Source organism: Erigeron canadensis, chromosome 1 (assembly GCF_010389155.1).
Source record: "Erigeron canadensis isolate Cc75 chromosome 1, C_canadensis_v1, whole genome shotgun sequence".
Classification (NCBI taxonomy): Eukaryota; Viridiplantae; Streptophyta; class Magnoliopsida; order Asterales; family Asteraceae; genus Erigeron; species Erigeron canadensis.
The window spans coordinates 42174669-42195175 of record NC_057761.1 but is presented as its reverse complement, the minus strand read 5'-3'; the positions used below and the strand labels follow the sequence as shown (position 1 = coordinate 42195175).

At 33.0% G+C, this 20507-nt stretch overlaps 2 protein-coding genes across 3 annotated transcripts; one reads left to right on the top strand and one right to left on the bottom strand.

Moving 5' to 3' along the window:
• Window positions 1-464: 464 nt before the first annotated feature.
• On the bottom strand, window positions 465-5489 carry LOC122585328 (probable WRKY transcription factor 4). Of its 2 annotated transcripts, none has more exons than XM_043757456.1 (4): window positions 4843-5489; window positions 2384-3048; window positions 2112-2273; window positions 465-1087 (listed from the first exon to the last, which is right to left on the bottom strand). In XM_043757456.1, the coding sequence occupies exons 1-4, from the start codon at window positions 5296-5298 to the stop codon at window positions 808-810; spliced, it is 1563 nt and encodes a 520-aa protein (XP_043613391.1). In that variant the 5' UTR covers window positions 5299-5489; the 3' UTR covers window positions 465-807. The 2 variants fall into 2 exon arrangements, with proteins under 2 accessions (XP_043613391.1, XP_043613392.1); XM_043757457.1 differs by having other exon boundaries at window positions 2112-2270.
• Window positions 5490-13153: 7664 nt separating this feature from the next.
• LOC122600930 (disease resistance protein Roq1-like) lies at window positions 13154-20097 on the top strand. The gene is made up of 6 exons (XM_043773712.1): window positions 13154-13746; window positions 16095-17193; window positions 17279-17494; window positions 18266-19043; window positions 19128-19192; window positions 19782-20097. The coding sequence occupies exons 1-4, from the start codon at window positions 13232-13234 to the stop codon at window positions 18428-18430; spliced, it is 1995 nt and encodes a 664-aa protein (XP_043629647.1). The 5' UTR covers window positions 13154-13231; the 3' UTR covers window positions 18431-19043; window positions 19128-19192; window positions 19782-20097.
• The last annotated feature ends 410 nt before the right edge of the window (window positions 20098-20507 follow it).

Here is a 20507-nt window from a genome sequence, read left to right as displayed (position 1 = left end):
AAGTGATCTAGTATGGTCAAATGTTCTCATGTCTTTACAAGTTATATCAAGTTCTAACATTGCTATATAAACATCTATGGTGTTCTCGAAAAAGGTTCGGAAACGGTCACAAGAATATCAGGCCGCATACATTTGAGTGAAAGACTCGCCTTCCCCATATAATCTGAGCGAGAAAAACCTCATATCTTAACTCATGTCGTCATCTTATGAGACTTTTGGAGGGTAACCAGCCTCCAAAATGATTTAAGATGGTTTGTTTTTCTGTGTTGAATAGGAATGACCAATATTGAAACTTATGAAATATAACATGGACAGATTCGTGCATGACGAAATTTAGATTAAGAACATTTTCTCAATGCACATTAATATCAAGAAATAACGAGCGAAAGAAAGAGAATGATAAGCATACATAATGTTCTATCTGCTAACCAAATTAGATGCACAAAAAGAAATCCACACCTGTATTCAGCCAAACTGAACCTCCATGGCTCCATGTAATAACCTTTTCGATTCATGGTACCACACAGCATTGACACCAAGTGTCTTAAAAAGGTTATAAGTGAATAGAATTCAAGGTTCAAAACATCACTAGCCCCAACCATTTGGGACACTAACTTTTGTATAATTTACAACAATTTATGGTAATTCTTTCTGGTAATGTATATGATATGAACTTCTAAACTAACTTCTACTTTTTCTTCTTTCTTTTGTTGTATGATGATAAAACGAACCAAATGGAAACTAAACAAACTATCAGAAATCTTTCACCAAAAGATAACTTACAAATTTGTAATGAACTTGAGAGGATCATGTAAATTGTTCTTCTTTAAATTGCAGAAGTCCGGTGGGTGGTGGCTGTTGACGGTTTGGATATTCTGGTATTCGGGTAAGAGAATGTGCACCCGTAGGGGCATGATTGGGAGGCTGGGCGATGGCGTTAGCCATATTATGGCTGCTGTTTTTAGCCGCTGGGACATCATGGGTGTGTTTCCCTTCATATGTAGTTATCACTGCTTTTGGGTCACTTGCAGCTCTCTCAACATGCTTGCGGACATTGCACCCAGGGGTGGTGCACTTGTAATAGCTCCTGCAGATAGATATACCATAATGATTAAGTTGTAATAAAGAGATGCACTTGAATCAATCTGGATCGCTCCACGTTCCTTGCATTACTGGTTATCATTAGAAATCTGATTGCCTGGTTCCTCACATAAAGACCAAAGCATTTGGGGCTTTGGGCTCGCTTACTCGTGGAAGTTATAATCCGATACAACCCAATTTAGCATATGACTATATGTTAGAATTTTTTTAACTTCAATTATTTTTCTTGCATATAGTATTCCCTACATGACTATATTTGCACTCTTAATAATAATGTTTCCGTTCTTATTTCTTGGTTGAAAATAAATGTGCAAATAGAAAGAACATTACTGTATTCTTAGCATAACTAATTGAGCATATAAATAACTATGTAGTTTAATCTTTTTAATAATGAAAATAAACAATAACTATAAAAGTAAAATCCATAATCTTTAAAATGTAAAATCAAAATGATAGAATATTTAAATATTTAGTGTATGGGGTAGTACATTAACTTACTCTTAAATTTGACAGAAAATGGTTCTGAACAAGACCTTTAGGCGAAACCGAGTGATATATATGTAGATATAAGATGGACAGGCAAGCCTAAGCGCTTACCCAATTGTGCTTATCTCAACAAGGCCTTTTAGGACCGGTTAAAGGCTATGGCCAGACACTAAACTGGTCCAAGTTTGTCACTAGATAACTATTGACATTATGAATTTCAACATAACAATAATCAAGGCAGCAAACAAGCAAATACAAGTAAGCCAGCTACCAGAAACTTCGCTCGTTGAGATTCAACCTCCCTATGTTGAATTTTGAATACTCAATAAAAACCCGCATGCATGGAAACTTGAAGATGAGCACATAATCATGTTTGGTTTAGATGGTGGGACACTTGTTATATCATCATACAAACTATAACAGTATGGTTGTCTATTGGACCATATGACAAAAAGATATCCATGCTATCAAAAACTAGTTTTATTAATAATATATTTGCCCAATTGCTTAAGAGATAACTTTACCTTGGATGGGGATTCCCTTTTACAACTTTCTGTCCATACTTGCGCCATCTATAGCCATCATCAAGAAGATCAACTTCGCTGGTTGTTTGAACTATGATCCGTGGTTCAGCAACTGTCCGGTGAGATGAAACTGGGTCTGACCCCCTTACCTCAGTATTCCTACTACACACAAGCCAAATGCACATTAGCTCAGTATAACAATCACGTATACACTTTCTACAAAAAAAATATCACCACATTCAAAACGCTTCATTAGTTGACTAAAAAAGTACCTCCTTTTTGGTTGAGGCCCATCTTCATATCTTTCATCTCCTCTACTTACATCATCACCCACTTCCTCGCCATCACTTGATCCCGAATGTTCATATGTAGCTTGACTAGATTCTTGATCCTTCACGGGCAATGAATGCATTGACCTCCCGTCCATTGAATGGCTATAGTTACTGGTTTGACCCTCAAATCCTTGTTCATATTGACTTGACGTACCATTATTATTATTATTATCTTTTCCACGCTTAGATTGAGGTGGTTGGTGGTTGTGTTTGCCCTTATAGATTATCTCTGTCACTTGGCCCTCTACAGACCGTTCAACTTGTTTCTTGACTGGACAATTAGGATTAGTGCATTTATAATAACTTCGAGGGTATTCACTCCCCTTAACCTGTTTCTGCCCGTATTTTCTCCAGTTGTAGCCATCATCAGCAGGCTTATCAACTACTGTAGCAGAAGGTTGGTAACGGTTATCAGCATTGGATAGATTAGATGATTCTTTTGCAGTATTATGATCTGCGATCGAAGCTGGGAGGCGTTGGTATGTAGTGACATTAGAATTAAAAGAATGAATTTGTGGTAATTGGGTATGTGTTTGATTATGCACTTGTGCGGCCTGGGCTGTAACCTGAGGTAGTGCTTGCTGGTGTGACAATCCAAGGGAGCCCTATTTACACAAACAAACATAAAATCCAGAAGTTAGTTGCTAAAATGAATATGATAATAACAATGTCACACTTTGAGTGCTATCACACGTACAAACATAAAATCCAAATATACAAAAAGAAAGAGTTGAGTGTTAAATATGATTTCTTTTTCTAGAACAACGGATATATAAAGCATCAGGAAATAAACTCAATTGTGTTCATAAGTCCTTTATGGTTCAGAAGTTTCAAAAAAGTAAAAGATAGCAGAAAGCCGCCTTGTGAATCGATTACAGCACATGTCAAAGATGTTAGATAACTGTTAAGGATCATCTAAAGAAGATGCTGAAAGATCCAGCCACAAGAACATATAATGAAGCTAATTTAACCAATTTGGGCAAAATATGAAATTCAACAAAAGACTTGACTTTCAGCAAATATGAGAGCACTAATGTTAACCAAAAAGATTTAACCCACAACTAATATCTTCATATCAATAAGAATGTAACAAAAATTTATGAATTTGACCTGATACAACAGTATAGATATCTCATAGAACAACAGTTCATATAAAGACCAAATGGTTTCCCAGATTTTTAAAGATAACTTAGTTGAATTTTCTCTTATATTAGGATATATATTGTCACATCCAAGTATACCATATTAAAGACATTATATATTATTTGCTTTAAAAAAAAAAGAAATTTATTCTTTTATACCATAGCTAGCTTACAATCGCCTCAAAGATGGGTGCAGATGTCATATTACATACAAACATGCAACTATCAACATCCAGAAATATATCCTGCAACTACCACATAAATGAGATGATGAATGAAAAAAAATACATCTTCAGTTGTACAAATTTAGATTTACCAAGAAGTTTCTAATTAAAGGGACAATTGTAATAACTAAAACTTGCTTTTCATTACAGAGCAAGAGAGTATATACATATACATTTCAACCATAAAGATTGAAGCTCACTTTACATTTAATTAGCAAGAAGGACACAATAATTTCCAAAAATTTCAACACATTCAATGATTTCATACTAAAGCTTCCTCATGATTTAATCAAACATTCAAACTTCATGATAGTATGATGATTATAGAAAGAGTAATGATGCTACATATATCTCCTCAAACTTGTTCCTACTTATAAATGCAATGGACACTTGGCATGATGATATGCAATAACAAAAGTTAAGATCATCATGCCAAGTATGCTTTGCGTTCATTTGTAGACACAAAATTTAAAACATATAAAAGGTACCTATAATGTTGGCATTTATATAGTACACTTGTTGACTTCTATATACAGAATTCAAGGTTTAAGGATTAGAATTTAGAAGTAACATTATAGCTAACACTTGACAATTGAACTTTTATTGTGTTGAAACATGCTATTTCAAGTACAAATTTCCACTAAAACATCATAAGTCTATTTCTATATATAGACAATACAACATGCATTCACATCATCACATGTGCTACTCATTGACTCCAACCCATTAATTCATCTCCTCACACTATCATCATCCAAAACAAATGTTAACTTATATGTTTGCTTTTAAAGCATAAATAATTGGATTTTGCTCATTTTGTTAAGGCCTATGGCTAATATGCAGAAAGTTATTCTATATGAAGAATTGAAGACTAATTATTTTTATGTACAATATTTAGTAAAGTTCTCCCAGGCATGCGCGTTTGAACTTCATATACTGTCCAATTGGATGTCACTGTGGTGTATGAATGCTAATTACTAAATCGCTGTTAAAAAAAAAAACTTTTATTTAAAAAAAAAAAAAACAACGTAACCTGAATTTGAGGAAAAAATCCAGGAGAATCAAGCAAACTAGCCGGACTCATGCCGGGGGGAATAGTAAACATCGCCGGTTGACTAACAACCAAACTCGTCGGCCGTCCATTATTACCACTAAACTGAAAGTCAACGCTTCCACCACCGCCACTGCCACCGTTAACCACCAACTTATTTTCATAAGAATGCCTTAAACCCGCATCACTCTCCGGTCTCCGTTCAGGTATCTCCGCCGGCGACATCATAGCTCCGGACAAAAGCTGAGAGAAAGAACGACAATCTGAATCTGGGTCATTCTCAGAAAAGAAGTTTGAGACTAGAGTCATCGGTCCTGGGCTTTCTCCGGTCGTGGTTCCACCGCCGGCGAACATGTTCTCGGTGGTTGAACGTGCCGGGAGTGTGATTGATGGCCGTGTTGATGGTACCGACAATGATATTCCTCTTTTTCCATCCATTTTTTATTCTGTAATAAATATGTATATAAATATAAATAATATAGGTGGTGTGTGACTAGTTGAAGTAGTGAATCATTTCCGGTGGAAGATTGGTTGCCGGCGATGAAAGGTGTTGTTTTTGTGTTCAGAGGATCTGCAAAAAGTCCACGGAGTAGATACGAAAAAGAGTTTTATGAAATTGTTTCTATTTTTGGGATGTTTTCTTGCCCCCCACCCCCCACATGCTTTCTTGATTTTACTTTTCATACCCTTGTCAATTACTACTTGATACTCTTGTTAATTAGAGTAAACTCAATGTTATTAGGTAAAGGTGAATTTTGTTTCCAATCGAACTTGATAAGATATCGACTTCAAAGTAAATGGGTTAGAATCATTCAATCTTGACACATTTAACTTGCAACTCTATCAATACATAGTTCAGTTGACAAATTAGATATAGATATCAATTCTTTTGAAGACTTCTTTACTATGATTTTTCTTTTGACTAGAGTGGTGCAAGCGCGTTGCAGCGTCGACGGTTTATAACGATTTAGACACCGTAACGGTTTATAGCGTTCAGTTTACTTTCATAAGATGCGTCAATGCAGGATCTAACCATATATCATTCTAAAAATAAGTCGCGTATTAGGTGCAAAAAATAATGAAGTACAAACACTAATCATGAAAAATAACCACTTACAATTGTAGGGGAAGAGACCAAGACATTTAAAAAAATAAATAGTCAAAGATTAAAATTTATACAAAGACATAATTGATTCGTAATTTCGTGAGTTATAAAAAGGCAATTATTGTTTAAACATTTTGTAATATAGTTTATGACAATTAAGATGTTTTTTCTTATCCGTAACAATAATAATTTTAGAGTTAATAAGGACTTTATAACAATATGGATTTTAGGTAATTGTGGGTTTTTTTATTAAGGGTAATTTTGAAATTTTAGGGATAAGGTGTGGAGGTAGTTTGAATGTAGATGATATATTAGGTAATTCAAAGGTAGAGAGTTAAATGAAGGAAAGAGTAGTTTGTTTATATAGGTAATATAGATAGTAAGAATATGGTTGTCTTAAATTTCATGACTTGAAAAGCATTTGCATGCTTAAGTATTGAACTTAGATTCCTAAAGTAGGCACACATATGGTCAATTGGTAATTGAGTTTAGATTTATGTTCTTGGTGTAATGTCAATTTGAATTTGTGTTTACAAGCACCTTTTGATCGACGCAACTATACTTTTTTTAATAAGGGGTTATATTATGGTTGACATTTTTTACATTTATTTGTAAAAACTTAGTTTTTGGCACTCACAATTAACTGAGACAAATCGGGTTAATATTGACATATATAAATCCACTAATACGTGGATTCAAACCCGTTAACTCGATGACACAAATTGTTGCTCTTACTTCTCATCCCCCCATCTTTTTTGCTTTTCTTGTTTGCACATGGTTATGCCAATTACTTTTATCTATATGTATAGTCTACAAGTATAAAATTTTTAGAATATACTAGTCTTAAATATGTATTGAAATGTAAAGATGTCATTTCTCAGATTAAATACAACCTTTATTTTGTATCCTTGTAATCATATACATTTTGATTTTTGTTTTCTTTTTTGTTGTATATAACTTAACATGACTTACACACTTAAATAAAATTTTGAAACTAAAAGATGAAATATAAAATGATGAAAACTCGTACTCTAACTTGAAGATTGTTAAATCCACTCTTAGTCTTGATCTTAAAAATTCACTCAAAGTCTTGTTGTTTGACTATTGATTCAAACTTAGGTTAAGGAGTATAATAAAAGTTTAGAACAATTATATTATTCAATTGCAGAGTTCATTAAGTAGCCAAGATAACTTAAGGGGGCTATATGTAACACAATGCTAATAAGTGGTTGACTGTAAAAGCTGAAGATAACAAGGGAGTAAAATGTAAAAGTAGGAAAACATATTTAATATTTTACACGAAAATTCAATTCAAAATGCCAATTGGCAATTGTTAAATGAAATTTAAGGAAAGAAGCAGCCTCTCTCTTACGTTATTGTGCCCACGACATGTTCCAATCTATACCCGCCAAATGATCCCCATCGTTATATTTATCAGGGTTGGTATGGATCGGTTTGGTTTGGTTTTTGGCTAAAATCGAAATCATAATCGATCCATTCGAATTTTAAAAAACTCAATCCATTGGATTCGGTTTTTGTTCGGTTCAGTTTGTCGGTTTTTTGGTTCGGTTTGGTTTCGGTTTTTGTTCGATTTTTATTATCATTTTTTTAAAAACTTTTTTGTTTATTATGTTATAAATTTAATTTTCAGTTGTTAACAAAAAAAATTATGATATAGAAATTAAAATATAAAGATGTTTTTTATCGACTAATTATATTTTTTAGGTGTTAAAATTGATATAACTTTTATAAAACGAATTGATTTTCTTATACGTTTTCATCTAAAACATACAATTTATATAGATTTGTATACTAAAAAGACAAAAAGTTTAAATATATTAGCATATTTACAAATTATAAGTAATAAATATAAATATAATATGATATGCATATTAAATAATTAATATATAATTGATTCAGTTCGGTTTGGTTTTTGATCGGTTTTTTGGCATATGAAACCGAAACCCGAACCGATCCGTTCGGTTTTTAGAAAACAAAAACCAAACCAATGAATTTCGTTCGGTTTTTGGTTTTTTCGGTTCGGTTTTGTCGGTTTTTTTCGATTTTTGATTTTCCGGTTCGGTTTTTGCTCACCCCTAATATTTATTACACATATAATTAATCAAATTATAAATAAAAACTCGTGTTATCTAAAAAATGGATATCGAAATTACAATGTTTAAAAAGTTATATTAGTAATTTACTAAAGTATTTTTCTTTTTAAACGGCATTGTATATATATTTTTTTTAACGGGTAAACTTGAAATATATTAATAAAACCACTAGCAAGGCGCTAGAAGTCAAGTTACAAATAAGCATTAAAAATGTATAAATACAAAACTTTACATATTCTAGATTCTACCCAGAATTGTAACTGCTAAGGTTGTAAAAATTAGGCCAGTTACAGCGAACCTAAGACATAAGAAAAAAACCCACCCACAAAGATCGAGCTACCAGTTTTCACTTCGTGGTGTTTTTAAATTTTGATGCGACCCCAAACAAGGTCTGAGACACTAAGACAAAGTAACTGGAAAAAAGACCAATCTCAAATATGAATCGGCCTCTCGTTGCAAGCATCCCAAGAATACGAATGCTTCCTATCTCTATTATAGATAGCCTTGTTCCTAGCATTCCAAATATTCCACAACCAAGTAAACAATATGGCTTCCAATATATGATTTGCGGCTGTAATTTTCAAGTCATCACAGATCACACCAAATTAAAATTTGATCAGGCATATCATCAGGAATATCCATTCTTGTCCAATCACACAATAATGATCTCGTTTCATTTACCAACTTGCAACGATGAAAAATGTGGTTATATGTCTCCACTCCATTCGAACAAATTAAACACTACATTCGATAGTGTTTACATCAACCCCTTTAGCAAACAAGTTGATATATGCTAATTAATCTCAAAAAAATAGATTAATTAATCTGTTTTGGAACTAATCTATTCCATTTGGTTTTCATGATACTTGAAACGGCATTCTATCTTACTTTTAAATTATACGCATACCATTGAACTCCTAAAATACATCCCAATCTCACATAAAAAAAATATCGAGTCATATTCTTAAAAATATAATTTATCAATATGATACTATTATCACATTAATTGGACTTACTTTTTTTTTTTCTCTCACCATCATATTAAAATTTAGACTATACAATATCTTACATAATAAGTTAATAACTCGCTGTACTTAACCTACATATATAATACGATATATGTTTACGCAAACATAATTATAAATTCGAGAGAACATTTCTTTCCTTTTTCACGGGACATGTTTATCATTTGAAAGACAGAACTGTTAGTCACAATATCAAAAGGCCGAATAACATTTGCCTATATATAGTTGTGGGCTTAAATCCAATGTTAACCAAACGCATTGGATTTAAAAAATTCACCGTACGTTCCATGTCATGTGACTCCAATGTTTATCATCATGCATTGTTTATCTAAGTTAACATGTGCATAGATGCGGTTACAATCTACTTGCCATGATAAAAATAGTAACCTAGCTTCTTCATTATGTAGAACGGATTCCGGTTGATCAAATAATATGTATATAGTATCAAATGGAAAGGTGAAAGTTTTAAATGCAACGTCTCATTGATTTTACTGAAAACTTTGAAGTCATAAAAAACTCTTGTCCGTCGATCTAACGGTTCTATCATTAAGAGTCATTTGGGCCACCAATTCTTGTAAGGTGTAACTCTTCAAGTTGTTCATGGCTAGCTATAATGGGCCTATGTCAGGCTCCTCAGAGAGCCCATCTGTCATTTAAAATTGAATCCGTTGCGATGACACAATTTACTTATTGCATTTTTTTTAACGTAATTTTAATTTACTTCTGCTTCTAAATTACACGTATGTCTAGAATGAAACCCAGGACTTTCAAAAAATCTCTATTAATTCACTCCTACAAGTGTGGGAAGTGAGACTCGAACCCAGTACCAATAGGCCACTAACCCCATTAGCCAACAAATTCATTTCTTTTGTGTTGTAAAATACGAGTATATACTAAAATTGCAACCTTGGACCAAGCTACTATATAAAGTTGCTCAGCACAAAATTTTTTTTTTTTTTGGTCTTTTATAAACATACTGATGCAATTTGTTGGTATAATTGATAAAGATATCACATGCAGTACCTGATGCTATCTGTTTGTCTTTTAAAACTAGTTGCTTGCATTGACAATTCTAGAAACAGTGACACTAGATTAATATAATGTTTTATGACGCGGTGACTTAATCTAACAAGGGATGACAATATCAAATGTCAACGTGGTGACATTATGTAACATGATAATCTAACACAAGTTTCTATTAAAAAAAAAATAAAACCTTCATATGTTCCTTCAACTATATGATTTACCTTCCCTTGTGCTAGATGTGGAACTAGTCAGGGGGAGACTGATAATCAGTCGATTATTCATTATAACGAGGTACGTTATTCGGACGTTGGCCCGGGAGACATTATATTTATTGTGTTCCGTATTGTATAAAAATTATTACATGCTTTTAGAAACATTATATAGCTCAAAACCTGAATTGATATTGATTTTTTAATGAGTAAGCAATTATAAATTAGAAAAAATTGACAGTAAAATTTTATTACAGATTAATATATTATATAAATTCTAAAAGATAATAAGTATAAAAGTAGAATCTTTAAAATAAAAATACAAACATAATGATACAAACATAATTAAAGCTAACTTCTCAAATCATTGAAAATAGAAAGTGAAACAAAAATAATCCATAATAATAAAACATCAACCGAAATAACATTGAAACTAATAAGTATTGCAAACAAATTTTTCGGAGATGGTTAGGTGTATATATTCAAAACATACACCCTACTGTTATTTGTATATATACTATGTAATAATTCACTTGTAATAACATGAGATAATCTTAAAAATGTTACAAACTTAAAAAATAATAATATGCAATTAAAATAAGTGATCTTTGTAAACAAATTAGAAGCAATTTAAAAGATCAAAACATAATTTGTCAAGCCCAAAATTAAAAATATAAGATGGGTCCAAAATAAAATGAAGTTAGCTCATTAAGAAAATGAAAATGGGCCCAAACAAATAAAATGACCCGTTACTATTCTTTACACGCATTTATGTACATTTGTTTTTAATATATATATTAATTAATGTCAGATATGTTTTTGAAAGGTTTTTTTTTATAGGATTATTAAATATCTTATTATGTTTGGTTTCAAATTGTACCAATAATATATGTTTTTTTCTCTAAATTTTGACATGTAGGCATCTTAGGAGTAAGAGTGTAGTCGGCAAAAAACATCGACAAGTCCATCGGCAATAATCGGCAAAACTATAGCATGCATATATATCGGCAACTGTCGGCTTGGCTCATCAGCACATTCAATCGGCCACATTTGGCCGATGCAAGTGAACGTTGGGTGGTGTGTGCATCGAGGTAAGATACAAAAAAAAAATCATAAATTATATATATATATTTATATATATATATATACACACAAATACCTGATGTATAGATATCTTATATATATACACACATCGCCGCTTCACCAGAATAAATGGGTGTTTTTCCCATCGTCATCATCATCGCCGGCGTCTCCCCGTCGCCTGAATAAATGGGGAGGGGGTTTTTCGAGCATTTTTCCGGGGTAATATCTAGTATATATCTCTTATATTAATGAAAGAAAACTATTTCTAGAAGATTTTTACTTATGTGGCATGATCTTAACTCCTTTACAAATCTCAATTTAAGTTTAATGATGTCATATTAATTTTAATAATTATTTAAAATAAAATTAAAATGATTTCTTATCATTTATTGCTAAAAAACCATCAAATCCAATATTTTTATAGAAACAACATCAAATCCAAATTGTTTACTATATATTTTAATTTACACAAAATTAAAAAGACTCATCAAAAATAAGTTATATCTGTCCAATCATTTTACCTTTTGCAATCCGACAAATACTTTTAATTTTATAATACAAATGACACATGATATATGTTGAAACTAACTTACTTTTAATCACAAAAGGATACATTGTTCAATTTGATATTGTTTGTTTTCTTTTCTATAACTTATATAAATACATATAATCACAAAAGTTACATTAATTGTTCAAATTGATAGTTGATAATTTTATTACTGGTACAAAACATCTTTATATTAATTTGTAATAAAAGTTAATTTAAATAGCCCGGGTTGAACCCGTGTTAGTATATATGTGTGTGTATATAAATATGGGAATTGGAATTGTTTGGAATAGGGGAAGAAGCAAAAAGAAAAACAGGGAAGAAGCAGTTGGCAAAAATGATTTAAGGGAGTGGTAGATGTGATGTAGATAAATATATAGATTTTATATTTATATATTATCATTATTCTATTATTATTAGAAAAAAAGCCAATCGACACATTCATGGCTTCTATATCCTTAATTTTGACAAGTTTTGGCAAATTTTGGTCAGTTTTTTGCATTGCCATATGTCACCTTGTAATTGGCTAAAAACTTGCCAATTTGTCAAAATTTCGGCACTACATCCTTTCCCCTTATAAAACTTGTTGATATGTTTCAAGATGTTTAAACCTTAGGCTTTATTTTAACACAAGCTAGTTTAGTTGCAATTAACTTTAAGCTAAGGACATAGTAATAAAAAAAAATCTGAAAAAGAATAATAATTCAAAAAATTGCAATAACTTTAACAAAATGATTAATTTTCCTAAACATTAGTCTCAAAATCATCCTAAAATTATAAAGATGATTTTACTCCTTGAATTTCCACATGTCACTATCTGATGAATTAGGACGATCTTTAGACTAATGAATTAAGAAGATTAATTATTCTCCTTGACTTGGTAAGTTAAAGACATAATTTAAAAGGAAAATGATTAATCTTCCTAACAAAATAGCCTAAAAATCTTCCTAACTATTGGATGATGACATGTGAAAAAATCAGAGAACAAAATTAGGAAAGAAAATTAATGGATAGTAGCCTATTTTGTTAGAAGGATTAGTCATTTTCTAATTAAAAAGGAAAATTTGAAAAAGATAATATTCGAAAAAAAGTCCACTGTAAATGGAGACCACAAAGAGGGAACATGCTTGTAAATGTCTCCCTCGATCAGTTAGATCATTTTCAACATTTTGTTTTACCTTCTTACATTTATTCATTTCCCTTTGACTTGCAGTTCTGTTCAAATCTAAAAGACACCCAACTGCTATACAGATCGAACAATCATGGCATCATCATCATCATCATCATCATCATCACTTACATCCGAGTCTTATCAGTTGTGGAACCATGATGTGTTTCTCAGTTTTAGAGGAGAAGACACCCGTAAGACCTTTGTAGATCATCTCTACTCTGCTCTTACACAACACGGCATTCACACTTACAAGGACGACGAAGCACTTCCTAGGGGAGAGTCCATTGGGCCAGCCCTCTTGAAAGCCATATTTGAATCTCGGGTTGCTGTCATCGTATTCTCGGAGAATTATGCCGATTCTTCATGGTGCTTGGATGAACTTGCATATATTATGAAATGCATGGAGGAGAGAGGGCAAATCGTTATCCCCATATTCTATCACGTGGACCCCTCTGATGTAAGAAAACAGAAAGGGAAATATGGAGAAGCATTTGTGAAACATGATGAGTTGGAATATCAGAACAAGGATAAAGTTGAATCATGGAGAAAAGCACTAGCGGCTGCTGGTAGCCTTTCTGGATGGGTACCTGAGCACACTGCAAATGGGTACTTAATTAATTTCGTTCATTCATTCATGTTTCCCTTTTCTTCTTCATATATATGTTTCAACATTTTACGAGTAATTAAGGGCCGAGAAATGATAGATCTTTCTAAAAATAATAGTAGTCTAATAATCGAAAATGGGAAGGGATAAGATTAAGAAAGAGATTTGGTGGAATCCACATGTCATTATCTTATGGTTTTAGGAGGATTTATCACTTCCTTTCCTTAAATTAAGACGACTCATATGCCCCCGCAAGCGGCAGTGATGGTGGTAGTGGCGCGGGGCGGCGGCTGCAGTGACGGGTGGTGGGGGCGACAATGGTGGTGGATGTAAAAATAATTGATGTTAAAGGAGATAGTGTAGTTATTATGAAGATTGTGGGATTTATGTTGTAAATTATTTTATTAAGGGTCTTATAGATATATTAGGTAAAGATGTTTAAGTTAATGAATAAAAGAGAGAGGTATTTTAGGTATTTCAATTCCTTAATTGAGCTTTAAAAAAAAAGGTTGTTGCTTTATTATGTACGAGAGAATGTACCTGCGCGTTGCGGCGATGAGATGGTGGGAGTGATAAGTCATAGGAGGTGATAAGTCATAAAGTGTGATAACCAAATGTTTTAGCCGTACATGCTCCTCACTCGGATTTAAAAATTAGTTAAAAGTATATCGAATGACATCTCTAATGAAACAACATGAAATTTTAAGGACACCCATACAATTTTTATAATCATCGATATACGGTTTTTGTAATAAAAGATTTTGAATGAATTAAAGAAATAAAATGATTTATGGAGGAAGGAGAAAAAAATAGTGGTTGAGATTTGAGGAGAGAGAAGAAAATGAGTGGTTGAGATTTAAGAGTATTATAGATATATTAGGTAGAGATGTTTAAATTAGTTAATAAAGAAGAGATGATATATTAGGTATTTCAAATCCTTAATTGAGATTTTGAAAAAAGGTGCTCCTCCATATAGATATAGATATAGAAATAGATATAAATTTAGATTATAGATATAGATTATAGATATAGATAGATATAAATTATAAATATGTTTGTATTTAATATCTAGAACCATGGATACAATTTGTGGTTCTACTATATATGCAGAAATGCAGATAAATCTAGTTTTGATACAAAAACATATTTTATTGTAAACAAATTAAAAGGTTAAGGAAGCTCTTGCACATACACATTTGTATTTATAGTTCTTTCAGTTCTTGCTTCCCTAAATTTGATATTTCTACGAGTACAGAAAAGAAAGCAACACTGCAATTTGTTGCAAAATTTAAAGTTATGAATATATATATATATATATAGGGGTGAGTTATTTTGAGAACTTCTAAAAAAAAAAAACTTAATAATCATTCTGGACCATACATTCTTTTTCTCTTTCTCTATCTTCAATTAAATAATAAAATTCACTCAAATCATTCAAAATGTTCTAACTCACAAACCGTAAATCGTTAGACGAAACAAAAAACATGGGTAGTCTTAAAATTTCGTTCTCTTTTATTAGAGATCCAATTCAATATACTTTTGACGACTTTTTAATTTTTGTTTTCTTTTTGGTAGTTACACATAACTTACACATGTGTAGGTTGAACAAAAATTATGATTCGGAACGGGCTTCGCCCTTAAGGATATTCATAAACCAAAGTTAGTGGGAGTGATATGTCATAGAGGGTGATAGGTCATAGGGTGATAGGTCATAGAGGGTGACCAGTGAGGGGTGATCTACCTAACGGGCTCCGCCCTTAGCCGCTATTCCTCCGCCATGGACTGACGGGCTCCGTCCTTGGCTACCATGGCTCTGCCATGGATTAACGGGCTCCGCCCTTGACTTTCATTGTTGTGTACATATGTTCATTTACTAATTTACATGTGAAAACAATAATCTTACACATGTGTAGGATGAACCTACACATGTGTAGGATGAACGCGATGGGAAAAAAAAACGAAAATTAAAAAGTCGTCAAAATTATATCGAATTGTATCTCTAATGAAAGAGGACGAAATTTTAAGACTACCCATACTTTTTGTTTCGTCTAACGATTTACAGTTTGTGAGATAAAGCATTTTAAATGATTTGGGTGAATTTTCTTATTTAATGGAAGAGAGAGAAAATATAAGAAAATGAGTAGTCCAGAATTGTTCTCGCCTTATTTTTTATTTGTAAGTTCTCAAATAACCCTTCACCCCTCTCTCTATATATATATACTGACTAATCGTTAAGAGCTAATTGTCATCCCGATTTTACTTGAGTTCCTAAAGACAACTTTTTCTTATACATGGACCATGTCACCCCTTTGTCAATATTGTGAGCTTATGTTAATGATTTAATGTGCAGGCATGAGTCAAAGTTCATAAAAGAAATTGTCGACACAATTTCTCATAAGTTATATTCGTTAGTTTCAAATGAGGATGAACCCCTCATTGGGATGGAGACTCGTGTGCAAGCTTTGAAGTTTAAATTAGAAATTGGGTCTGGTGGTGTGCTCATGATTGGAATATGGGGGGTCGGTGGTGGTGGTAAGACTGCTCTTGCATCTTCTGTTTATTATAACGTTTCTGGCAAATTTGATAATTGTTGCTTTGTTAAAAATATCCGGGAGAAGGCAAGTAGGTATGGTTTGGAAGAGCTGCAAGAAAACTTTCTCTCTGCTGTTTTAACACAAAATAAAGTGAAAATTGGGAGAGTTGAGGAAGGAAGGCGGCTGATTAAGAGCAGGTTATGCCATAGAAAGGTCTTGATTGTTCTTGATGATGTCAATCACATTGACCACTTAAAGGCATTAGCCGGATCACATAGTCGGTTTGGTGAAGGAAGCCGAATTATAATAACAACTAGAGATGAGAATTTACTAAACGCTCATAAAGTGAATGTGATACATCATATTAGCTTGTTAGATGATGCTGAGGCTATGGAGCTCTTTAGCAAGCATGCATCTGGGGTTTACAGACCTACCGAAGATTACGAGCTGCTTTCAAAAGATGTGGTTTCTTATGCTAATGGGCTCCCGTTAGCACTTAAAGTTTTGGGTTCTTTTTTATGTGACAAAGATATGAATGAGTGGAAGAGTGCATTAGCTAGACTGAAAGAACTCTCTCATGATGATATTCTGGGAACTCTAAAAATTAGCTATGATGGGCTTAAAGACATAGAAAAAAGGTTGTTCCTTGATATTGCATGTTTTTTAGGAGAAAAAAATAAAGTTTTTGCAATGGATATCTTTGATGCTTGTGGTCTTTACCCTGTTATAGGTGTAAAAGTGTTGATTCAAAAGGCTCTCATAACTATTTCAGGATGTACGTTTGATATGCATGATTTGGTACAAGAAATGGGATACAACATTGTTAGAGGAAAACATCCTAATAATCCTGAAAAACATAGTAGGATTTGGGAGAAGAAAGATGTTCCAACTATATGGGCTATGGATGCAACGAAGGTAATAGTTAATCTAAATATGCATCTAGACAGAAGTACTAATCTTAAGTAATCAATTCTGGCACCATTTTTTTGCTTTATCACAGGAACTCGACAAGATTGAAGCAATAAGTCTTGGTTCCTATATGTATGATTCGTTGTCACATCATAATCGTCATGTTATTTCAAACATGAAGAAACTCCGGTGGATTGATTGGAGTGATCGTCATGCGAGTTCATTGCCCAAAAATTTTCCACCAGGGGAGCTATGTTGTCTAATATTGAGAGGCGGTCAGCAAAGACAACTTTGGAAGGGTTGTAAGGTAAATATATATTTTGATAAAATGGTTGAAAGCATAATAGATGGTGAGTTATAACCCTGATACTTAATAGGTTATGTTTTTGAGCAGTTATTATTATCTATAACCCTAACAGATTGAAAGCTTGAATCTTAATCTTGTAGTTTCTGTTTTTGATTTCATAGAAACCTATATTTGTCGATAAGCATTGAGGAAGATTAGTTTGTCCGGAATAGTTGTGATTCTGTAATCATCAACTTAAGATAATATGTCTTGCACTATGAACGTCATGTGAAAAAATAACTATAAATATGATCCTCTGGCTATCTTTTACACTAACAGCCTTGACCTTGTGGACATTGGTGTCACGGTAGCCTACTAACCATGAGGTTCTGGGTTTATGTCTTATCAGGTTCAAGTATGTCCTGTAAAATAACTAACAGCTTGGTTGTGTTGACCTCTAAGTTGACTTTCTGTATACTGATACATTGACCACCAAGTTGACTTTTGCATAGATGGCTTATAATTAGGGTATCTCTGAAAGTTTATTAAAGCTTTTTGTTTCTTTATTGCTTATGGAAATAACCAGTTATCAGAATTTTACTTAAACTACTCACCGAAACAACTTATATCACTCACAAAAAAGAATCAGATACCAGTTTGATAAGAGATCCCAAACAGCTTATCGCTGTATCTAAATGGAATAAGAGGATAAGTAGTTATGCATCAACTCCGCTTAAAAAAGATGAATATGTTGGTTAACTTATCTGACTTATCTGCCGTTCTATGTAACAGTCTTTGCCAAACTTGAAAATGATCAAACTTCAATTTTTTGATAACCTGATCGTTACACCAGACTTGGCGGACTTCCAAATCTGGAAAAATTCACGCTTTCTGATTGTCCACATGTGGAGGAGATTCATCCATCGATCGGACGCTTGGAAAGACTTGTTTATTTAAGCATAGAAAGCTGTTACAGATATAAGATGTTTCCACCCATGAATGTGATAAAGAAACTCGAGACTCTTATAATCTCAGACTGCAAGAAACTTTCTAAGATTGAGAAAAAAGTCGCTTCCTTTGGACAACACTTTACAAAACTTTGTGTTACTTGTTTTCCATGTTGTCACAGCAGCAATGCTTATGACGATGAAGTATCTGAGCCTTTCATACTTCAAAAGGGCATGAACCATATAGGGTTACAAGTTGTAAGCAGGTGCTTAAAAAGTTGACTCTCAGACAATGCCATTTGGGAGATGAAGACATTGACTATGATGCTTGGGACTTGCCCAACTTAATAGATCTGGATCTTTCAATAAACTTAATTTCACGACTAAATTTTAGCATCTTGAAAGTTCCTCGACTCAAATGGCTTGATGTGTCGCAGTGCAGAAGCCTTGTGGAATTGCGGGGGCTTCCATCAAGTTTAGTTTCTCTTAGAGCAGACTGGTGTTACTCGCTTGAAGTTGTTGGAAAGACATCAAGTAAATGGTTGTGGAATGTCTCGGTTTTTGGAAGGAATAGTGGACTAAGTGCACCGGGTGGTGACATGTTACTAGATTCTATTCTCCAGGTTAGGCTTTACCTTATCAATTCCAATCCGTAAATTTATAATCCCACACAATTACAGGCGTTTATTTAATATTGGTGGCCACAGGGAAATGCTATTGAAGATCACTTTATCAGTTTCACCCATTCTGCAGGGCGACACATTCCAGAGAGGTTTGTAGATAAGTCAAGTAGGGGAAAGTCATTTAAATTGCGACTTCCAGATAATTGGTACAATGACTATTCTGGTTTCTTGATGTTCAACTGTAACAACTACTACGAACTATTTTTTACGATAAGTATCAAGCAGGATCTAGACGAAGATTTCGGGTCAGGGGTTTTATAGGAGTCTGATGAACCACTACCCGAGTCTTCTTTCCTTTCAACATATGTAGGATATGTTTCCTTTAATTCATTAATAAGGCATGCCAAATGGTTGAATTCTGCATACAATACTATTTCCATTTCCATAGGCACCCATTATGAGACATCTTATGAAGGTGAAAGCAGGTTTGCAGTTGAACTCATTCCTAGGAATAATAAGCAGTATCCGTTGCAAACAACAAAAGTCGCAAGAGATTGCTCAGATTTTTATGACATGGAACGTGAATATGGAAAGACATTTACAATCCAACATCATTCAAAGTCATTGATGTCGCCTATTTTATACATATTATTTTATGCGATATATCTCTTTTGTGTTTCAATGCTTGATTATTTTGATGACTTTTTGATACTTATTTTATGTTGTTTTGTGATGTAGGTTAAATTACTTGATGATGATATTAATGAGTTAAAAGATGGTCATTTTATGAAGCTTTGGAAGAAAGTCAAGATCAAGTCCATGTGAATTGTTAATCTCAATTGTTCGACTTTTTAACTAGAAGGCCTTTTGACCGAAAAGATGCAATTCACGGCTGAGAATAATGGAAAAGCTTTTAATTGGTTTTGGGTCAAAAAGACTATGGCATTAATTCTATATTTTGAGTTACATAGACATATGATGTCGATGTCAACAGAGGAGAAAAAAAAAAAGAATTTATTAGCAATGTAATATGTGGTGGTGAATTTGTGGACTAGGCCTAAAAAGAAATAGAGTTACAATCTTTTGGTGGGCTGAATGGGAAGTCCAAATATTGGGCTGTTGATTTTATGGTTGGGCCGAAATAAACAAGAAAGAAAGAGAGCCGAGAGATAGAGTTGAAGTCGGTTAATAGGGAAAACTTGGCAATCAAGATGACATGGAAACTCATCTAATATATATATATATATATACTAGTGCTTAGACCCCGTGCGATGCACGGACAACCCTAAATAATTTTTCTTAAACTTTATTTTAAGATTGTATCAATGAATAAATATAACTTAGTTGGACATAATAAAAATATTCTTATGAGTTGATTAATTTAAAGAAGAAGAATGCTAGATATACCTTGCGATTTATTAATGATACACGAGGGCTTAAAACGTGTACATTGCACGCCAGAGA

Coding starts and splice junctions, on each gene's coding strand:
- LOC122585328 (XM_043757456.1), bottom strand. CDS start 5,298: ATGGATGGAAAAAGAGGAATATCATTGTCGGTACCATCAACACGGCCA. Junction 2,274..2,383: donor GGGCCTCAACCAAAAAGGAG/GTACTTTTTTAG, acceptor GCTTGTGTGTAG/TAGGAATACTGAGGTAAGGG. Junction 1,088..2,111: donor AAAGGGAATCCCCATCCAAG/GTAAAGTTATCT, acceptor ATCTATCTGCAG/GAGCTATTACAAGTGCACCA.
- LOC122600930 (XM_043773712.1), top strand. CDS start 13,232: ATGGCATCATCATCATCATCATCATCATCATCACTTACATCCGAGTCT. Junction 13,747..16,094: donor CCTGAGCACACTGCAAATGG/GTACTTAATTAA, acceptor TTTAATGTGCAG/GCATGAGTCAAAGTTCATAA. Junction 17,495..18,265: donor AACTTTGGAAGGGTTGTAAG/GTAAATATATAT, acceptor TCTATGTAACAG/TCTTTGCCAAACTTGAAAAT.